General features: G+C 41.4%; 1 protein-coding gene across 1 annotated transcript in view; it reads right to left on the bottom strand.

The window, feature by feature from the left end:
- Positions 1–23,257, bottom strand: part of CNTNAP4 (contactin associated protein family member 4) — a 438,669-nt gene that overhangs the window by 12,423 nt on the left and 402,989 nt on the right. The window contains exons 20-21 of the mRNA XM_063913709.1: positions 2,415–2,548; positions 578–665 (exon numbers count right to left, since the gene is read on the bottom strand). Coding sequence (XP_063769779.1) covers positions 578–665; positions 2,415–2,548 — 222 coding nt within the window. The remainder of the gene's footprint in view (positions 1–577; positions 666–2,414; positions 2,549–23,257) is intronic.

The following is a 23,257-nucleotide window of genomic DNA, read 5'->3' as shown; positions in this document are numbered from 1 at the left end:
AGCATCGGCCCCGATCATCGCACTGGAAGAGTAAGTCCTGGGCTGTGCAGAGACTCCACAAATTTCTGTTTGTGCAGCTCTCCTGCACATGTGGTCGCACACCTGCACAGCGATTTCACCCTCCCCCTGTAGGCGGCAACTATCTGATCGCAGGGATGCAAAAAATGCACCCTAGTGATCAGGTCTGAATTAGGCCCATGGTCAGTTTTGTAATACTGCTTAATTTGGATTATATAATGATTTATTTAATCAGTGTGTCATATACATTTTTATTTGTCTGTGATCACAGTGGAATTATGTACTGAGCTAAAAAAAAAACATATCTCATTAGAGGAAGAAATCACATTCCAGCAAGGCTGATTAACAATTGGAGAGATAAGTGTGAAATTAGTTTCAAGAGAACCCACTTGCTCATCTGCAAGGGAGCACTTATTTCAGATTATATTTCAACTTGACAAAAGTGAATTTCTCTCTTGATTGTTACATTGTAATTCAATTCCCAGGTCAGACATACATTTCTATTAAGAAAATACACTCTGTAACATATGCAATATAATAAAGGGGAAAAAATGCATACCTGATATTTTACCAAGCATAACGGAATGGACTGCATTGAACTGTTTACCAGTTGTGAGAATAAATTTTTCATTTGCAAACTGGTTAACCTAATAAGGCAATAAACATTAAATTGTGTAAAATATGTAAATGGACATTTTCATACAGTGTTGATGTCAGAGGCATGCAGGTGTCAGGAACTGCGTCAAAAGATACAGTTTCACTGGCACCGGCAGCCAAATACAGTTGAACATTCATTTTATCATGATTTCTGTTTATGACTTACACTTCTGTAACAAAGATGTGTCAGGAATGTAAATTGTAAGACTGATTTCATGAGATTAAGAAAATAGGGAACATCTAGAAAAAAAATAATACACTTAGCCTATAAATCTCTATTCAAAATTACTCTACTTTAAATATTTGCTTTTTGGGCCTGATTAAGACGTGTATGCAGATCATGCAAGGCTGCGATTTCTCATAGATTATCAAGTGCAAAAATATGCAAATGGTGATTTAGGCATTCTCCTTGTGCACTACCGTGTGACAGACTTTGCAAGGCCTACGACGCCCCCTTTGCATATCTGGGCAATGCTGAAATGCACTGGTGGATTTGATCTCTCCACTATAGATGCACCATTGGTTGCAAAATTGACGACTCAAGCAGCCCCTGCCTGGCATTTGTCTCCATTGTAACTTTCTTAAGATATGGCCACTGTGGCTGTAGTGCTGCAAAATAGATCAGATTACATGCTGAAAAAAGCCCATGGCAATCCCATAAAATTATAATGACACCTCCTTCTTTTAGTAAGACACTAAGTCACCTCCCAGTCTCCACTCTGAATTACCCATTAAATCCTAGAAGCTGTCTCAAGTAATAGCAATGTTGTAACCAAATATATTGCACACTTTGGTATGTGTGAGCACAAACTTTTTGCTCATGTGCAGTAGCAAAAAAAATCACTCAACTGTGCAAACATTGGTACTGAGTGCACCTCTGAATCAAGCCCTTTGTCTCAAGATTCAATCCTCTTTGATCATCAGATTACATCAGACTGTCTAAAGGGGGGTACTCATGGAGCAATCGCTGCTTAAAATCAAAGCAATCTGACCAGATTGCTTAGATTTTAAGCATCTATCACTCCGTGTGTACCCCTCACAGCTATAGCGATGCACAGCCCCGCGCATCGCTATCGCTGGTGCTAGATTGGCCTGTATGCAGGCTCAATCTAACAGGTCGCTCACTTCACCTGCTGGGTGTAATTAGTGCACTCCCCGTCTCCCCCCGCATGCTCAGCACACATCACGCTGTGCTGAGCGGAGGGAGAGATGTGTGCTGAGCAGTTCGCTCAGCACACATCTCTCCCTAGATCTGCCCGTGAATACGGGCCTTAACACTGTTATCACATTCACTCCTATAAACATTTTCTGTGCACATCAGTAGCATAATTGCAATTAAAGTGCAATTTCATCTATACCATCCCAATATTAAGACAGGCATAACCACAGGAACCCCAGGCCCAAATGTATTAAGCTTTAACAAGAGATAAAGTGGAGACGGATAACGAGTGATAAATGACCAGCTAATGAGCTCACAACTGTCATTTTTCAAACACAGCCTGTGACAAGGCGGTTAGAAGGCTGACTGGCTGGTAACTTATCACTCTTTATCCACCTCAACTTTTTCTCTTGTTAAAGCTTATTACATTTGGGCCCCGAACGCTTGTTACTGAGGCATAACAATCAATCACCTTTGTATTTTTATGCCAGACTCCCGTTTACCCTTTTTCTTCGTATTTGTAAAGCATATATAAATATTGTAGCATTGCAACAGATACAGTTGAATGAAAATAATGTACCTCTACAGACAGAATCTCCTCTTTTCTGAAAATCTTCATTCTTTGCAGATGACCATCAGCTACATTTTTATAATTGAGAGTGAAAACATCAGGATCATGGTGATAATCCAGTTTGTACCTAATTTGCAAACTTCCTGTGGAAGACCAACACAGTGTATTTTTAAAATGACATAAAATGCTTGAATTGAGAATTGTAATCTATATTTTCAGAGTATAAGCAAATGGGAATGAGTTAGCAATAATTGATATATTTTATATTCTTAAAGAAATGTTACCGTACCATTTTGAATAAACTACTTTTATTCTAAAGGTTCACAAACTACATAATTACATGTTAATGATATAAATTAGCAAATATCTTCAAACAGGAAATGAAACAGAATAAAGTAAGTCAAAAGATGAAGCTAAACAATTACATGTATGATATGATCTTTATAGTTTGTAATCTTAACATCAAAAGAATATATGAATACTTAGTTATTATCTAAGGACAATACGGACAAATAATTAATATATAAACTCCTTTGGGACTAGCTAATATCTTGGTAGCAAAGGGGTCTATTTACTAAACTTTGGAGAAAGATAAAGTACTCCATACTAGTTCTTGTCATTTTATTTAAACACAGCCTGTAACATGACAGGAGCTGATTGACTAGTACTTCCTCTCTCACCAAATTTCAGTAAATAGACCACTAAATCTTTCTTAAGTGCACATTCTAGAAATTATTTTCTAACATAAAATAATCTGCATGTTTTCTTTTTGGACATAATCTCACCATTGAAAAGTTCTGAAACATATTATGTAAAAGAGTCAATACTAATATTAAAAAATGTGATCAAATGCCATTATTTGTCACACTGATAAATAAGATTTATATAAAAGGTTTTTAGTACACCCTAGTATTCTTAAAATAATAAAAAAAAATTCCAGTGACAATATCTAACAATTGACTTTTTGTCTAAAGTGCGTTTCATTTACACTTAATATAACATTATAATTACTGCAAATCCTAAAATGTTTGATATATTTTGCATTATTGATGTTAATATACTGTAGACTATTTCTATCAAATAAACTCTTAAGTTATACATTAGGAAGATATGTTGTAAGATGGAGTTTCAAATGAAATATATAAGGAGTAGTAAAAGTGTAGAAAACCTGTGAGTTTAAAAATACAATTTACTTTTGCGATGCCTGATCATCAACATAAATTTATATACATTATTTATTATGCAGTTGTATGGCATGGATGCTGCAGAGTAGCAGCAGTCACCCTTTCCATTAGACATTGAGGATATAGGTTATGCTATTAAAGACACTATTGCCCCTATTATAGTAGTAGGCTCGTCTGAAAATCTATGGATACATTTCTCCTTTCCGATCTCTCACTACTTTTGGGTATAATGAATGATATCCCCAATTTTGCTGTTGAGATTCCCACCATTTGGTACCACCACAAGATTCTGCCTGACCTTGTACATGATCTTTTATTGCCTTAACATTGCCTATAAAATTATACTCTGCACTGCATCCTGTAAAATGATCAGGAATATGAGGTTGAGTCATTGCTAACACTGGTTTCAAGACAATTGTTACACATACTAGAAAATAAATGACAACGATCAAAATGAATCTAGGTACAGTAAAAAAAAAATGTTCTTTTATACCCAGAAAAAATTATCATCTTTCAGCTGAAGAAGAGTCAACGGAATCCGCTGAAACATCCTCCCATTCTGCTTAAATGTTGCTAAGTATTGTTAAGTTCAATATTTTTGATAAGATGTCACATCTTAGATGATCACATTTTCACTTATCTTTGTTTACTTCTATGTTTTTATTTCTGGTGATAAAATCTATATTGAATTGTTATATTTCATACTAAGTTACACAGGTTATTTTTTCAACAATTGATTGCTTGTTAGAATTAAATGTTTTTGCTGAGTGAGTAGGAGCCCCAATACATGATTTTCTATCGGTGTTGTGGAATATATGCCACTAAAGTTATTGCCTTTTATTTTCTTTGTTGTCTTGGTAATGGATCAGCAGATGACACTTTTATTTTTGTTCTTTCCCTCTTCTATCTTCTTTTCTTTCCCCCTATTTGTCTTTTTTATTTATATTTCTTATATACAGTATATCTCACCTCTCATTTCTCTTCCTCCTCTGTTATCCTGTTCCTTTTCCACAATGTTAATATCTGGGTCATTTATTTCAGCCATGATCTCCAACAAGATCAGCTGTCTGCTTTTTTATCAGTTTTAATCTCATTAATGCCAAATCTTAAAATCTGTCCCTGGAATGTCCAGGGTATAAATTCAACAGTAAAAATACATAAAATTCTTTCTTATTTAAATAAACTGGGCTGACCTATTTACAAGAGACATACTTCACTGTTTCCAAACATCTTTAGCTGTCCATATTAAAAGAACAAGGCCTTGCTTTCTCCTGCTATCATACAAAATTTATTGGAGTTTCTATTCCTTTACGCAAAAGTTTCTAATTTAAAACTTAGAAGCAGATATCCAACCCTCTCTGACACATCCTTGGTATTGGGGGGCGATTTTAATATTATTGTCTCATTTTTCATGGATAGACATTCTGGTGTCTAGGGCAGGGACGTGTGGTGAGGTAATGGCTCAGGAGGCACTGGCTAGTATCAGAGCCAGCTTTACACACAATATACTGTATGAGCTAAACAGTGCATGTGGGCATTATACAAAGATATATATATATATATATATATAGTATCTATACTAGTATAAGTATATACTGCTGGAAATTTGGTGAGGTTTGATCAGAGATGTGCAGAAGAGGTAGGCAGGGGAGGCAGGGCCTCACCTGCCATAGACTTTTCATTACAGAGTTTTGACTATAAAATTATTACAATAATAGAAAGAGATTTCTGGGGTCTGCCACTACTCCTCCCTCGTACTCCGCTTTGGGGGTGGAGTTTTGCAGAATGACACAGTTGCATTGTGACATTATGACGCGACCGTGTCATTCTGCAATACTCCACTCTCCCGAGTGGGGTACGAGGGAGGAGGGAGAGAGGATTTTAGCGCCTGCCAGAAAATAACACCCACTTGCCAATGAGCATACGCCTTGGCAATGAGCACCCCTTGGCAACAAGTATTCCCCTTGGCAATGAGCATTACCCTAGGCAACGAGCATGAATTCTAGAGCATAAAACCCCTGGCAACGAGCATGACAGCCAGAACATGAAACCCCTGGCAATGCACATGAAATCCTTGGCAACACACAGGTAATTCATTTAAATACCCACCCTGGGAGGTGTGACATAATAAAAATAAAGTCACCGCTGAAGGGGGTTAAACCCCTTAAGTCATCTGGTCCCACTGACCTCTTGGGCAAATTCTATAAACACCCAAATCTCTGCCTGGTAGAACCTTTAACAGAGTTCTTTAATCACATTTTAAACAGAAATAATCTTCCTTTGAATTTTAATGATGCTATTAATACAGTATTATCAAAGCCAGGAAGGAATTCTATTTTGCCAGCATCTTACCAACAATAGGCATTTCTATAATGAGTGCAGTGTGTGCAGTGCTCACAGGCCCCTGGGTCCAGTGGGGTCCACACCACACACACTGTACCCATATATTATTCTTACCCGGAGTCCCAAGGCGGCGGCCCTGCAGTGCAGACACAAATCACTTAGAAATGCCTGCTGCGGTCATTTCTGAGTGATTTGCACATGTCACTGGAGATGTCCCCAGGAACAAGGCGTGGGCGCCATGTTTGCGGAGACCTGCACATGCATAGTTGACTCTGGCATTATGCCAAATTCTACTTTCAGCCAGAGAGGAGGGGGCCCATAACGAAGGCTGCATGCAGGTCACTTCCTCTCTTAAGACGCCTATGTTATCAACCCATCTCCCTACTCAATTTAGATTATAAATTACTTGCAAAATCAATAGCTGATTGGTTTTGTAGTTCTCATGTTGGTACTTTTGGACTACACTGGATTTGCTAGGGACAGAAACTCAGTATTAAATGAACATAAAGTCCTAGCAAGTTTCAAGAATTTCTATGAAAATACTTTCCATATCCTTTGATCACTCAATGCTGAAAAGGAATTCAACATAGTTGTTTGAGATAATCTTTATGAAACTTTAACAAATAACTTTGGTTCCCTTTTCAAATAATATCACTCATTCACCTTTTAATTCTTCTTACTCCTCATGTATTACTGCAAATAATATGGTCTCCCCTCTTAAACCTATCCAAAGGGATAAACATCAAGATCTCCATTTATCCTCACTATTATAATTTGTATTGAAACCATTGGGCATTTCTTTATGGTCCAATAATTGTTACCATGGCATATCAGTTGGCTCCACAAAGCTAAAACCGCATGTTGGTGGGGTCTGTCGAGAAGGGGCAGGATCACTGCTCCCAGGAACTCATTTTGAGTTGGACACAGTTGCGTCCATCCTTGCATTTTTTGCTGCAGCTGAATCTACAATAACAAGTAATCCCCACCAAATGCAGTGGCTGCAAGTGACTACAAGGCGATATTGCAAAACTATAGACACATGTCTCGGAGGCATGGCAGAAAGATTTTCCTGAATTAATTGGTACAGAATGTGCTTTGTCATCTGTTCTGACTACTCTACACCATGTTGACTCTGTCAGTCTTTAAGTACATATTAATTTTCATAATAGAGCATATGTCTCACAGGCACAGAACTAACATATGTTCTTTGATCAGCTGTGCAGATGGCCAACATGTCATGCATCTACAGCTACATTAATACATAATGTCTTCCAATGCCTAAAAAATCATACATTTTGGCTTCAATTTTGAAATTGCATTATTTAAATAATATGAGTTCATTATAACTGTGAAGTCTTACTCTTTTAATGCTGTAAATTTTGGTCTCCCTACATTCTCTCAAGTGAGATTATTTCCTTTTTTATCAGCATTAATCACTTTGGCTAGAAAACAGAGTTATGGTAAAACTTACCTTTATTAACTCTTTTTCTTCGATGTCCATGGGATCCACAGGTTTAACATAAGGTATGATGCTGATGGAGAAAATGACTGGCACCAAACAGTAAGCTTGTGAGCCTCTCAAGATGCACTGGGCTCCTCTCCCTTCATAAACTGCCCCTAAGCACAGGCACTTTTAGTAACAAGTATAGTTTGAAATAGAGAAGAGTCGTGGCGCCAACCGATGCAAGCTGCAAATCGACTGCAGCCTTGATGAAGGGAGAGATCCCGAAACGTGTCGGCACTGTATGACAGACTAACCACTGCTGAAGGAAGATTTACCAGACGAACGGAGGATTGTGGAGAATTAGGTTCCGGAGCCGATATCTCCCTTGGGTAACATCTCAAACGCAATCACTTCATATAAATCTGGTAAACCCCCACCTTCACTTGATTTCAAGATATCTGATGTTTTTTTAGCCAACCAGAACTTAAAGGCACTATTTACAGCCTCAAATATTTCCATCCTCTGGTAATTTCCCATCTACCACCTTTGCTTTTAGCAAACTGATGCACAATTATTTTATATTGCTAGTGTATTGTATTAAAAATTGTTATTTTGAACGTATTACACTATATATTTTAATTTCTTTTTCACATATGGATCCATGTTATTGGAATAATACGGTAAATCCCACGACAGAGGTTGTGTAAGGGAAGTACCATTTCATATTTTATTTTCCCGATTAGCGCACATCTTCTGGTTTAACTCTATTGTATACACTTTTAGTAACAAGCCCAAAGAAGGACTGGAGAGATGAGAGAGAAGGAAGGATGGTACACACAGGAAACATACTTTCACATAGAGGAGATGGGAACAGGTGACTGTAAAAGTACCCCATTGGGTGAGCGCCCTGTGGATCTCATGGACCTCGAAGAAAAAGAGTTAATGAAGGTTTTACCATATCTCTTTGTTTTTTTCTTCGGGGTCCAAGGCTTCCACAGGGTTATTCTTGGGGAGTGCCAAAGCAGTTGTAATAGGGAGGGAATGATCCTAAACTGAAAGGAGGACATTGCAGCAAAAAGTTGTTTTCTGAGAGGCAAATGTATCAAAGGAATAAAATCTAAGAAATGTGTGGGTGGTAGACCATGCAGCTGCCTTGCAGAGTTGTTCAGCAGATGTGTCACAGCAGGCTGCCCATGAAGGACCCACAGAGTGAGTAGAGTGAGCAGAGACTGTACTTGTAACAGGAATGTCAGCCTGCGTATATGCCTGGGAAATGGTCATGCGGGGGCCAACATGCCAATATTTGCTTAGTGGAATCTATAAAGGATGAATAAGGAATCTGTTTTCCTAGGGCATCCAGTATGGTCCACATAGATCCTGACAGCATGGGCCACATCCAACTATGCTTCCTCTTGGGAGAGGCTGGGTTCCTGAAAGGCTTGTACCACAATGGGTTCATTGATATGGAGCTTAGACACAACCTTAGGTAGGTATCCTTTTCTCACCTGAAGGACCGCCTAGTCCTAGTGAAAAATCAAGAATGCGGAGTGGCAGGAGAGAGCTCCCAAGTCCAAAACCCTGCATGCTGAGGAAATTGCTACTATAAAGAAGGTCTTTGTGGTTATCCACTTGAGTTCTAACATTTCCAATAGCTCAAAAGCAGGTCGTGATACTGCCTGAAGAACCAAAGACAAATCCCATAGAGCCACAGGAGGGACAAATGAAGGTTGTATGTGGAGTACCCCCTTAAGGAAGGTATGCATATCTGGCAAGGGAGCCAGTTTCTTCTGGAACCAGATGGACAAGGCCGAGACCTGGACCTTCAGAGAAGCCAGACAAAGACCCATAGCTAGGCCCACCTGTAAGAAGGCTAACAGCTGAATGATCCTGAGAACCTTAGGATTGTAGTTATGCTGAGCACAACACTGGAAGGAGGAGTGCCATATCTGGTAATATATGCAGGCTGAGGCTGGATTCTGAGCATGAAGCATGGTCTGAACTACCTCACAGGAAAAGCCTTTTTCCCTTAGGAGGGATGTCTCAAGAGCCACACCATCAAAGACAGGCACGGCAGTGTCTGATGGAGGACAGGGTCCCTGAGAGATCAGGTCTGGATGAAGAGGCAGAAGGGAGGGCCCGTCTATGGAGAGATCCCACAGATCCAAGAACCAATAATATCTGGGCTATGCTGGAACTACTGGAATGAGCGTTCCACCATCCTCCTTGAATTTGCTCAGTACTCTGGGAAAGAGAGACACTAGAGGGAAAATATAGGCCAGAGGATAGTACGAGTGTGTCCATGAAGCTCGCTTCTCTAGTCTGGGCCCCATATACTGAAACCTTGTGGTTGTGTCTGGAGAGTATGACTTCCACATCTGTCAAACCCCATTTGTGTAACAGGAGCCGAAAGATGTCCGGGTGGAGAGACCACTCTCCGGCATGGACATTTTGTCGACTGAGATAGTCTGCATCCCAGTTGAGGACTCCTGGAATGAATATTGTGAAGATACAATGGAAAAAAGGTAAGAAGAAAATTACATGCACCACAACCAAATCAGCCAAAGCTCCACACTAATTAAAAAGTATCACCTCACACTCAACATTAATTGAAAGCAAAAATTTACTAGTGGATTCATAGGTGCTAAGTGTTTGATGATACAAATGCTGCGTCTTCTGAGAGACCTATTAAATACTGAAACATAAAACATAAAAATACTCATAGTGTAGTTAATCCAGAATAAAACCAAATAGATGTGAACAAATATTCAGGAGGACCCGTACCGCAAGTGTTGGTCTACTGATATAAGCAAACAAAAGCGTATCTGTAGGAGCAGATTCAACCTCCATCTGTATGTTCCTTTCTTGAAGAGACTCCCCTCATCATCGTCACCTCAGGTTAGGTAGTGATACATATGGGAGATGATAGAAACTTCCAATGGTATAATACTGTTTTATTACAAATATAAAAACATGCAAATATGGAGTAATGATTAGTCTCTCACCATCACATATTTACTACAACCCAGGTAGACAAAAAGAGCAAGATCACAAATAGCACATCAGATGTCTCTTGAAATGCACTGCTCGTCTGTTAGATGGATTCCAAACGTCCCCAGAAAAACAAGTCCTTTCTGCCAACTGGTTTTGACACCCCAGTGGTGTCTTTTTCAAGCCATAGAAAGGCTCACACAGTTCCTGATATGTATATACCCATGTGTGCTAATTGGATGGACCTAATGCCAGACATAGATTGGCTATTTTATACTTTTGTGAGGCATACAACCTCTAAAGACAGTCCATCACATCCATTCCACTCTTAGAATACTTCTCATCACCTGCCATTCGTGATGATCACCATTATTACCCATTCACCAGGTAAAAAAGACACTACTGGGGTGTCAAAACTGGTTGGCAGAAAGGACTTGTTTTTCTGGGAACATTTGGAATCCACCTAACAGACGAGCAGTGCATTTTGAGGGATGCCTGATGTGCTATTTGTGATCTTGCTCTTTTTGTCTACCTTAGTTGTAGATAATATGTTATGGTGAGAGACCAATCATTATCCCATGTTTGCATGTTTTTATGTTTGTAATAAAATGGTATTATGCCATTGGAAGTTTCAATTGTCTCGCATATGTATCACTACCTAAACTGAGGTGATGGTGAGGAGGGGAGTCTCTTTCAAGGAAGGAACATATGTTGGTTGAATCTGCTCCTGTAGATCTGCTTTTGTCTGTTTTCAGATGGAGCCATGCTAGTTGTGGCTCCGTCTGTGCCTGGGCACACCCGCCCAGGTGTGCCTAACGCCAAGAGTGTCTCCATCTGGCCGGGCATGCATGCCATGATGGAGACACGCCCCATTCACTAGACTGGGAGAGCATCTCTGTTGCACACCCGGATGGAGATGCTCAGAATAGGCGGATAGATCGTCTAGTCACGCCGGGAGTGCACGTCTGCGATGGAGCCACATCAGATGAGCGCGACCAACACTTGCGGTACTTGTCCCCCTGAATGTTTGTTAACATCTATTTGGTTTTATTCTGGATTAACTTAAATACTACACTAGGAGTGTTTTTATGTTTTATGTTTGAGTATTTAATAGCTCTCTCAGAAGATGCAGCATATGTATCATCGAACACTTAGCGCCTGTGAATCCACTGGTGAATTTCTGCTTTGAATATTGCAGAGATGGTTGGAAGATGGAGTTCTGCCTAGTTGAGAATCCGAGTCACTTGCTGCATTGCTGCCGCACTGCATGTGTTTTCTTGCCAATTTATGTAAACCACTGCCATGGCGTTGTCCAACTGGACTTGCACTGGCGAACCACGAAGCAGGTCTTGAGCCATTTGAAGAGCCTGGTAAACTGCTCAGAGCTCGAGTACATTGATTGGGAGGTCCCTTTCTGTCGGAGATCAATGGCTATGAAAGGAGTGACTGACAGTGACTGCTCCCCACCCTAGGAGACTGGCATCCATGGAGAGGACTGTCCAGCATGGAATCCAGAAAGGTTGGCCCTTGTACAGGTTGGGCATGTGCAGCCACCATGAAAAGTACTGTATATGCAAACCTCCTGCATCAGAATTAGTGACTAAGACTTGAGCTGTGCCGGCAGGTCATTCTATCTGGCCAGTTCCGGCACTGTAGGGGCCTGGAATGACATTGAGCCTATTCCACCATGGTGCATACTGATACCATGGAACCTAGGGTCTGCTTGGCCACATGTATCTGGACCCTGGAGCTGTAAAGCAGGTTGCAGATGCGCAACTGTAATGATGCAATCTTTTACTTAGAAAGATGCGTTGTTTGCTGGTATCCAGTAGTGCCCCGAGGTGGAGCATCCTCTGAGATGGGGTGAGCGAGGATTTGGCCCAGTTGATTATCCACCATGGTCCTATAGAAAGGACACTGTTATCTGGAGATGACAGTTTAATATCTATGGAGATGTGCCAGTAGAAGGAGTTAATTCAAGTAAGGAAGGATTCAAATCCCTTGCCGTCAGAGATGGGCCACCATCACAGCCATGATTTGAGTGAACACCCTGAAGGCTGTGGACAGTCCAAAGGGAAGGGCCTAGAATTGGAAATGCTGCTGGATAACAGCAAACCAGAGATACTGTTGATGACAGTGTGCTATTGGCACATGCAGGTATACATTATGGATGTCCAGGGAAACCATATAATCTCCAGGTCGAATTGCTAAAACAATGGAGCGGAGAGTTTCGATACAGAACTTGGGTATTCTGAGGTACTTGTCCAACAGTTTTAGATTCAGAATTTAATGGTATGACCCATTTGGCTTCTGAACCAAAAAGAGCATAGAATAGAACCCCTGACCTTGTTGAGGTTGTGGAATAGGGATGATAACTCATGACTGCAGTAAGGAGTGAATGACTCCCTGCAGTGCCTGTGCTTTGTCAGTATCCAGTGATAGAGTGGTAGGGAAGTACTGTCTGGGAAGATACTTCAGGAAGGAGAGTGTACCCATGAGAGACCACTTCTTGGACCCAGGCGTGAGTTGTGATAAGACTCCATGCTTAAGCAAACTGAAGTATTTGGCCTCCCATCCTGGGGTCCCCCAGGGGGAGGCCTGCCCCATCAAAATTGTGGTTTATCCTCAGGTTTGGTGGGTGGACATCTAGCAGACCAAGCCTGCCTGGACCTGGGTTTGGAGGCCATGGCAGTCTGAGATAAGAGTGAAAAGGACTGACCCTTGGTTTTGGCTTGTGAACGAAAAGACTGACCGGATGAAGTTCGAGGCCTCCCTGAAGAAGCTGAAAGCAAGTGAACCATCTTGAATGTCGCCAGCTTTTCAACAAGTCCAGTGCTGGTCCAAAAAGGCACTCGCCCATTTATGGGAGGGCTTCCCGGGCTTTCATAATCCACCTTCTAGGAGCAAAACCACTCAATTATATTTATCTGTAATGGAAACTGCCAAAGCCTTAAAGGATAACAGTGCAATGTCTAGAGCTGCTTCACCAGTGTAAGAGTGATGTTGGCAATAATACAGTAATAATACAGATGTGAAACTGTGTTCCAGGTTATCGGCCCATATTTCAATGGCCTTAGTGACCCACGGGTGGCTGTAGCCGGCCTGGCAGTTGCTCCTGTGAGAGAGTACACTGATTTAAGACACACATCCAATTGTCTATCCGGTAGTTCCTTAAGGGAGGATGCAGTTCGGATACTGTAGGTAGGATGGAACTCTTGATCAAGTGTGTCACATGAGTATCCACTATAGGTGGATCCTCACACTATACACAATCCTCTGTGGGTAATGGGTAAAAGGAAATGAGCCTCTTAGGCACTGTGAATTTTTTAGTAGATGTTTTCCATGCCTCAGTTCTAACTTCAGTCAAGTGGTACAAGTGTGGAAACTCAGCTAGTACCACTTTCTGCCACTTGTGCAGTGTGTCTTTGAAAGTAGGGACTGGTTAAGTATCTTCAAGATGAAGAGAAAATTTGACCACCCTGATTAATGCTGCCACATTAAATTTAGATTGGGCCTCCTCCTCACCTAAGGGAGATTCTGCAACAGAAACCTCAGCCGTGTCAGCAAGTACTAAAGATTCCTTACGAGTGTGGTGTGGACTGTGAGGAAGGTACAATAGTACAGTACAGTGTGCTTTGCCCTTGTATCATGTTTTTAAAAGCAGCAGATGAAGCAGCCAGACTCTGAACAAATGTAGAGAATGAAAACAACTACTGAGGATAGATGGGTGGAGCCTCCATAGCCTGATAAACAGGTTGTTATGGGTGTTGAAATCCCATGCAGGGAGCCATTGTATGCTGTAGTTGCTGTTGGATAACTACAGAGGGAGCCATTGTGGGCTGCACTGGTTGTGGGACGGTCCCTGTGGGACCCAGTGTGGGCTGTACTGGCTGGGGGATACCATAGGGGGGACCACAGGTGGGGTAGCTATGTGGTTAGCAATCTTGGTCAGTAAAGTGGTAAATTAACCCGTGGGGACTCTTTTACAATTACAGGTTGGGCTCAGATACTGGGAATCACAAGGCAGCCTTTGCAAACACCATAAAACCTCAGTGGGACAGGTATTACATGCTACTAGAGTGGGTGCCCCTGCCTGTTTTGCCTTGCTTTTGTTAGACATGGTAACAGCTCATAGTGAACACACAATATGGTATTGAGCAGCATGTAATAGGCACAGTACTCTATGTGACAAAGAGCTCACAAAAATACAATATTTAGCAGAGTTAGCCCACTACACTCTAGTATTCAAGGGTCACAGAGAGAGAACAAGTACAGGGACGGCAAATACAATGTACAGGTTGAAATAAAGAGAAATCGGGCAGCAGCACTAGCATAAGTCACATACAATGCAGAAAACAAATTGAACTGCAATGGACACTTTTATCAACTACACAGTGCTTAGGTAAGGCTGGCAGGATTTAGCATTTTGTATTACCTGCTATGTAGGAGAGGTATACAGGGAGACACAGCACATCGCCTCTGGAGACCTGCAGAGATCTGTATAATGGATGCCCACTGTCTCTTGTGAGGAAGGAGGAGGGAGAAGCAGCCCAGGGCAGGAAGACCACTGTGGAATGGTGCTTTGGGCTAGGGGAGGGGACACTGGGGAAGTACTGACTATCATCACTGGTTCCCCTGGCCATTAGAGTGTCCCCAGCACCAATGTACATTTTTGCCCTGGTGGTCTAGTGCGGAAGCAAGTACACTGAATGAACTGGGAGCACGTCAGCAGCCATGGTCCAAGTCCTGGGACAGCAGTACAAGGACTGCACAGATTGCAGGTCCCGCAAGTGGGAATTCACCTTACCTGTCTCCCAATGTGTCCAGATGCAGTCCTGGGGTGCCCCTGCTTCTTGCTAGTGGAAGTCAACGGGAGTCACACCTAAATCACCTTCCCTCTTATAGTGTTGCAGCCCGGTGGGGGTGTTAGAGAGACAGCTCTGGCATCCCTCGGACTGCCAGGAGCTGTCATCTAAAGAAAAAGTTATCAATTATATAAAAACTTCAAAAGAAAAAAGAAATGATGAAGTGCCTGAGCATGTGGGTAGGGTATGAAGGGAGAGGAGTCCGGTGCATCCTGGGAGGCTCATAAGGTTACTGTTTGGTGCCAGTCCTGGTATCTACCAGCATCATATTCAAGGTTACCCTGTGGAGACCATGGACCCCAAAGAGGAAATATATTTTGCTGAAATGGCTCTTTTGGTGTTTCCTTCATTAGGACTGGTAAAGTCTGAACTAATTTCCATACTGCATTTCAATAGATGCACTTCAATCATGGATATGGAAAAAGGCATAGTGAGGTTCCATAAAAAATGTCACTTCTCTATACAGTATGCCTGCCACCTCCTCACATAAAATAAAGAAGGTCATCGAATAAACTACATTTGTATCACTTTTTGACGATATTAATAGGAATGCCTTCCTTATTCCTCTTCTGAAATTAGACCTAAAAAGACGGTACTAATTTATTTTTGCAACTGAAACCATTATTAACCTCCGCCAGTATATTTTTCAACCCACCCGTATTCCTACCTACCAATCCCTACTTCTCTTACTTTCCTTTTCCTACCTTTTCTGTTTATTTTCTCTAATTTCTTCACTAAAAAAAATCATAATAAAAACTCCTCTATGCATATAACAGATTGCACCCAGTCTTCTTTTAACTTGTATTTTTGTTCTTACAGTATATGCCCTATTTTCACAATTTATATTTAACGTAACCTTTTTAATAACAACTTTGAGTTAGCTGTTTATATTGCACATGTAACAATCCATGATTATTTAAAATAAATATATATACAGCAGGGATGTGCAGTCAGGGCAGGCAGAGCCTCATCTGTCATGCTCCCTACCATACTCAGAGTTCTCATTATAAAAATTATTGGGAGAACACAAAGAAGATATTTATAACTTACAGTATAAGCATCTTCTTTGTATTAATGCAATCATCTTTATAGATAAAGCTTACCAGAGTTGCAGGGCTCCAGGAACCGCAGAGAGAGATAGAGATGAGGCAGCAGCATCTCAGCCTCATCTCTCACACTGTCAGACACTGCCTCTACAGATGGGCGGGGCTACACAGCGGCCAATCAGACCGCATAGGACAGAGAAATGTGAGGCATGCCTCACAGTGGGGGTGTGTGAGAGCTCTGATGGACAGCTCGAATTGGTCATGTGACCAATCCAGGAAGTTAAGAAAGGCAGACACCGGAGCTGAGCTGCTTGGCAGGGGAGGAGGGAAATGGGGACCCGCAGTGCCAGCTGCAACCATCCGTGCACAGTGACTGGGGTGAGTAGCTGCCAGTACCTGAACTTTGTGTGTGTGTGTGTGTGTGTGTGAGAGAGAGAGAGAAAGTAACATCTGTAGTATGTGTGTGTGTGTAACATTTGTACTAAGTGTGGGGACAGGACTGTGTGTGTGTAATCTGTAGCGTGTGTGTTTGTAATCTGTGGTGAGTGTGGGGACAGGACTGTGTGTGTGTGCATAATCTGTACTGAGTGTGGGGAGAGGACTGTGTGTGTATGTGTGTGTAACATTTGGAGTGAGTGTGGGGACAGGACTGTGTGTGTGTGTGGTTGTGTGTGTAATCTGTAGTGAGTGTGGGGACAGGACTGTGTGTGTAACATTTGTAGCGAGTGTGAGGACAGGACTGTGTATGTGCAATCTGTAGTGAGTGTGGGGACAGGAGTGTGTGTGTGTGTGTGTGTGTGTGTGTGTGTGTGTGTGTAATCTGTAGTGAGTGTGGGGATAGGACTGTGTGGGTGTGTAATCTGTAGTGAGTGTAGGACAGGACTGTGTGTGTGTAATCTGTAGTGAGTGTGGGGAGAGGACTGTGTGTGTATGAGTGTAACATTTGGAGTAAGTGTGGGGACAGGACTGCGTGTGTGAGTGTGTAATCTGTAGTGAGTGTGGGGACAGGACTGTGTGCATAATCTGTAGTGAGTGTAAGGACAGGACTGTGTGTGTGTATTACATTTGTAGTGAGTGTGGGGACAGGACTGTGTGTGTGTAATCTGTAGTGAGTGTGGGGACAGGACTGTGTGTGTGTAATCTCTAGTTAGTGTGGGGACAGGACTCTGTGTGTATGTGTGTGTGTATAGCATCTGTAGTGAGTGCTCTCCCTCCCCAGGTGCTGCTGACAATATCACTGATTGTATTGCCCTGTGGCCCTCAATCCGAGTTGTTCGCTCACTAGCTGCTTTTAGCAGCCGTGCAAATGCTAAGCCTCCGCCCTCTGGGAGTGTATCTTAGCTTAGCAGAAGTGCGAACGAAAGGATCGCAGCGCTGCTACAAAAAAAGATTGTGCAGTTTCTGGGCAGCTCCAGACCTACTCCTAGCTTGCGATCACTTCAGACTGTTTAGTTCCTGTTTTGAGGTTACGAACATGCCCTGCATTCGGCCAGCCACACCTGCGTTTCCCCAGGCATGCCTGCGTTTGTATCTGACACGCCTGCGTTTTTCAACACACTCCCCGAAAACGGGCAGTTACCACCCAGAAACACCCACTTCCTGTCAATCACTCTGCGGCCAGCAGTGCGATTGAAAAGCGTCGCTAGACCTTGTGTGAAACTGCATCGGCTGTTGTGAAAGTACGTCGTGCATGCGCATTGTGCTCCATACGCATGTGCAGAAGTGCCGTCTTTTTGCCTGATCGCTGCGCTGCGAACGAAAACAGCTAACAAACAACTCGGAATAACCCCCTGTGTAAACTGCTGCACCAGGCCAGCTGTGTTTCTGCAGCTGAGGGGGCAATGGGAGGGGCACCTCACCTCACCAGTTTACTCACAACACTAGGGTTATGGCTGTGACCTGGCTATTACTGTATGTATGTTCTCCCTGTGTTAGCATGGATGTAGTGCAGGGACATAAGAGTTAAATTGTGTAGGGGGTGAGACAGGCTCCTGGCACTGAGATCCTCCAAGATTTATGTCTCCCCAGCCTCTGACCGCACTGCATGTCACTGATATACAGTATATATATATATATATATATATATATATATATATACTGTATATATATATATATACTGTACATAGATATATATATATATATATATATATATACATATATATATATATATATATAGAGAGAATATAGGCAGTGTATGGACCGGCACTCCTCCTTTAGTGTTCAGATGCTCCGGTGCCTCCAGGAAACATATATAGAGAGAGAAAGTCATAGCTTAAATATGCCTTCTATCTATTTTCTGCATGCTGTACTTGTTTTCTTAAAAAATTCTCAATAAAACTTTTATTTTTAGAAACAAACTTATATACTGTACATGAGGTCAATATGTGCCACACAGAAAAGGACTAAAATGAAAGTTAGATGAAATAGTACAAAAGCGTCAAATTCAGCAACCTGCATTATGAAGGTCAAAATGCATACTGTCAGTGCCAAGTCTATTAAATTATACAATATGTTTATTCATTTAGCAATTTAAGAATTAATAAACCTTATTATTCCACAACAACTTTACATTTGGAGGTGAATATATAGAAATATATGAAATAATCAGTATTAATTCCCCCTCTCCTATAGGAAGAATTTGTTTTTAGGTTTTAGCATAACATCTTTTCCCCAATGCAAAGTTCTTTATATACCTCAAAGGGGGACACTGTTTCAGGGACACAGGGCATGGAGCTGCTGGATGGACATGGGCAGTGCACTGCTGGAGTAACAGAGGTAGAGATGTGTATAAGGGGCACTACTGTGGGCATTATGTGTTACAGGCACTACTACTGTGGGCATTATGTGTATACATGGCCTTACTACTGTGGGCATTATGTGTAAGGGGCACTACTACTGTGGGAATTGTGCATAAAGGGCACTACTGTAGGCATTGTGTATAAGGTGCACAACTATGTGGCATAACATGTGTAAGGGGTAGTACTGTGTTGTAACGTGAATAAGGGGCACTACTATGTGGTGCAATATGAATCAGGGGCAGTGTAATGTGAATAAGATTGTGTTACTGTGAGGCATAATTTGAATTGGGGGTACTACTGTGTGACCATGCCCCTTCCTCATGCAAACACTATCCCTTTATATAGTATAGAAAGTAGGGCACACATTTATAGTTTGCAGAAGGATGCTGAAAAACCTAGCACTGGCTCTGGCTCCCCCTAATCAGAGGGGAGGTAGGTGGCAGCCAGGGGAAATTAATTCCACCACTTCTCCAGGACCACTTTAAGCCCCGATTGTGGGAAATTGAATTCCTCCCTATGTATATTCTAAAATAGAATAAATAAATTACTTACTAATATCTATTGGTATGTTCCACTCATGGGATAGTATGCTTAATGATAGTTAGAATGTATGTATAAAATCAAATGTACAAAGAAAAATTAATTACAAGACTTTTCTGTAAGTGAATCTGAGCAGTAATTGGTATTCTACTTATTTCTCTGCTTTCAAATGATGCTTTAATAAGAGGAAAATAATATGCAGGATCAGGGCTTTGAATTTCTTAGTCACTCATTTGAAAATGCTGACGAAACACATACAGTAAAGACTCAAGAAATATAAAATAAGACATTTCAAGAGTTTATATGAATATTTTAAATGTCATTATTCTGCTTCTTGACAATACAATTTCTTTTATACAAGAGTGATATAATTGAGTGTGTATTTTAGCACATTTTATACATCATGTTGGCACTGGCAGTTATAATATCAACATATAGTATGTTGACTACATAATGTACTGTATGTCAACACAGTACATGCTGACATGCATGGTTTGGACTTGTAACATATGGACACTGCTATAAAGTTGACATGTTCACAAATGTCATTGACTAACGTAAACTCCTCACCCTAACCATAATGCTAACATTAACATTTTCACTAAGATTTTGACATTACCATTCTAACCATGTCGACATCAAAATTTTGGACATTCTGGTGTTGACATTATAAAAGTCGACACAGTAAATGTTGACTGTAAATGCTTTGTTGCTCTTGTAGACCAGCATACGCTTTGGTTTCAGCATGTGAATTCTATTTAGTACCATTTTATAAAGAAAGCACTGCTAAATCATGAATTTTACTGTTAATTATTACAAACAGATGTGATGTTGATAACTTGATATACATTTATAACTAAGCAGAAGATTAAAAACACATTCAAAAGCAATTTTGATGCTGTTTGACACCATTTTTTGCAGCAGCTGCTCTAAGACACTACTGCACTTTAATTTCTAAGGGGTATATTTATACACTAAAGTACGGGTTTATAGAAGTGGATATGTTGCCTTCCGCAACCAATCAGATTCTAGCTACTATCTTCTACTGTAGAAGGTGCTTGATAAATGATAAGTAGAATCTAATTGGTTGCTATGGGCAAAATCTCCACTTCTATAAACCCAGACTTTAGTAAATATACCCATAGATGTCCTTAATTCCAAAGCTGAGACTTTAGTTTGGGGGGACAACTGTTGAAGTTAAATAAAAATGTTTCTGTATTGTCTCATTAATTGGGCATTTCTGTCTTTTGCAAATAACATGGTTTCTCAGTTAATCCATTGCAGTGACCTGTTATAGTTTTAAATCATGTGTATTTTGCAAACTGACTATTTTGCTTTATGGACTTTTGCTTATTACTAGCTATACTTACTAGTATTGTAGCTATTGTTCATGATGAACAACCATCCCTCACACCATGCCTAGATTAACAAGAATAAACATGTGTTTTTATACTGAAGGATGTTAATACTGCATCTTCTGAAAAGATAATACCTCATAAGCCTAAACAGATGCTCCATCAGCACCAATCACTCCCCTCTATGATTAGAGATGAGTGGGTTTGGTTCCCAGAGAATCGAACCCCCCCGCCCCCCAAACTTCACGTTCAGAGCTGGTAACTGGCTTCCAGAACAAGGCAAAATGTAATCATCCTGCTGTTGGATTCTCGTGGGTTTTGGATTCCATGTAAACAGCCGTGCATCACTGCCATTTTCACTCCAGACTTGGAGAGTGAGGGAGATAGACCTCTGTCTCTGTATGTGGGTGGTGGTGTTAAATGGGGTCAGTGTGTGCTCTCTAGGGGTGATGTCCTGTCACTGTGGTGTCCCTGTGATGTTATGGGTGCTGTCCTGGCTGTCACTGGTGTTTCATGTGCTGTTAGGGGTGCTGCAGCTGTACATGGGTGTTGCTGTCCTGGCTGTCACTGTGTTGTACATGGGGCAGGAGCACTGTCCTCCTGTATGCTGTAAAAATTAAAGGGTGCTGGCCCTGTCTTGTATGCTGTAAAAATTCAGGGGTGCAGTGAAAATAAATGTACACTGGCCCTGTCTTGTATGCTGCAAAATGTCAGGGGTGCTGTCGTTAAAATAAATGTACACTGGCCCTGTCTTTTATGCTGCAAAAATTCAGGGGTGCTGTTGTTAAAATAAATGTACACTGGGCCTGTCTTGTATGCTGTAAAAATTCAGGGGTGCAGTGAAAATTAATGTACACTGGCCCTGTCTTGTATGCTGTAAAAATTTAGGGGTGCAGTTAAAATTAATGTACACTGGCCCTGTCTTGTATGCTGTAAAAATTCAGGGGTGCAGTGAAAATTAATGTACACTGGCCCTGTCTTGTATGCTGTAAAAATACAGGGGTGCTGTTGTTAAGATAAATGTATACTGGCCTGTCCTGTATGCTGTAAAAATACAGAGGTGCTGTGAATATAAAGGGGTGCTGGCTCTGTCATGTACGCTGTAAAATGACAGTGGTGTTGTGAAAATACAGGGGTGCTGGCACTGTCCTGTATGCTGTAAAAATACAGGGGTGCTTTTGTTAAAATAAATGTACACTGGTTCTGTCCTGCATGCTGTAAAAATACATGGTTGCTGTGAATATAAAGGGGTGCTGACAGGGCGTCTTGTATGCTGTAAAATTGCAGGGGTGTTGTGAAAATACAGGGGTGCTGGCACTGTCCTGTATGCTGTAAAAATACAGGGGTGCTATGAATATAAATGTAATAATAAAGGGGTGCTGTCCTTTAAAATGGAGAAAAATGTGGAGGAAAAATAGTGAAAGATCAGAAACCACTTCCAGTTCCTAGTACTAGTGCTGAAACTGCTGCGGCCACCAGTCATGACATTGACAATGCAATTCCATCAACGTCATCTGCTAGGGCCAATAACCAATGGCATAGAGGGCCCCAAGAAGAAAGAAAAATTTAGAACAAAAAAAAGAAATTATCTGATAAGAAATGTAAAATTGACAATAAGCCATTCAAGACACAAAGTGGCAAGGAAAAGCTAAGGCCTTGGCCTATGTTCATGACTGGTGGTTCAGCTTCACATGAAGATGGATTCCCTCCTCCCTCTTGAAAAATAAAAAAAATAAAGCTTGTTAAAGCAATGGATAAATCAACTGTGCGTTCAGAGAAATCACAAATCCCAAAGGAGAGTCCAAGTGTGTCCACGGTTGCGATGTCTAGGCTTGACCTTCACAACACTGTATGGGAAGAGGAGGCTCCTACCACCATTTGCATGCCCTCTGCAAGGGCTGTGAGGAGCACCACCAGTCCAGTTGATGATATTGAGATTGAGGATGTCACTGTAAAAGTACACCAGGATGAGGATATTGGTGTAGCTGGCACTGAGGAGGAAGTTGAAGATGAGGATTCAGAAGGTGATGTGGTTTGTTAGAATAAGGCACCAGTGGAGACAGTTGTCCATGGGATGAAAAAGCCCATTGTCATATCTGGGCAAAATAACAATAAAAGCCACCTTTTCGGTGTGGAATTATTTCTCCACAAATCCGGACAACAGGTGTCAAGCTATCTGTTGCCTTTGTCAATCCATAATTAGTAAAGGTAAAGGACGATAACCACCTAGGAACACCCTCCCTTATACGTCACCTGCAGTGCATTCATCATAAGTCATTGTCAAGTTCA

This window comes from Pseudophryne corroboree, chromosome 1 (assembly GCF_028390025.1).
Source record: "Pseudophryne corroboree isolate aPseCor3 chromosome 1, aPseCor3.hap2, whole genome shotgun sequence".
Lineage (NCBI taxonomy): Eukaryota > Metazoa > Chordata > Amphibia > Anura > Myobatrachidae > Pseudophryne > Pseudophryne corroboree.
This window is presented reverse-complemented; position numbering and strand designations above follow the sequence as displayed.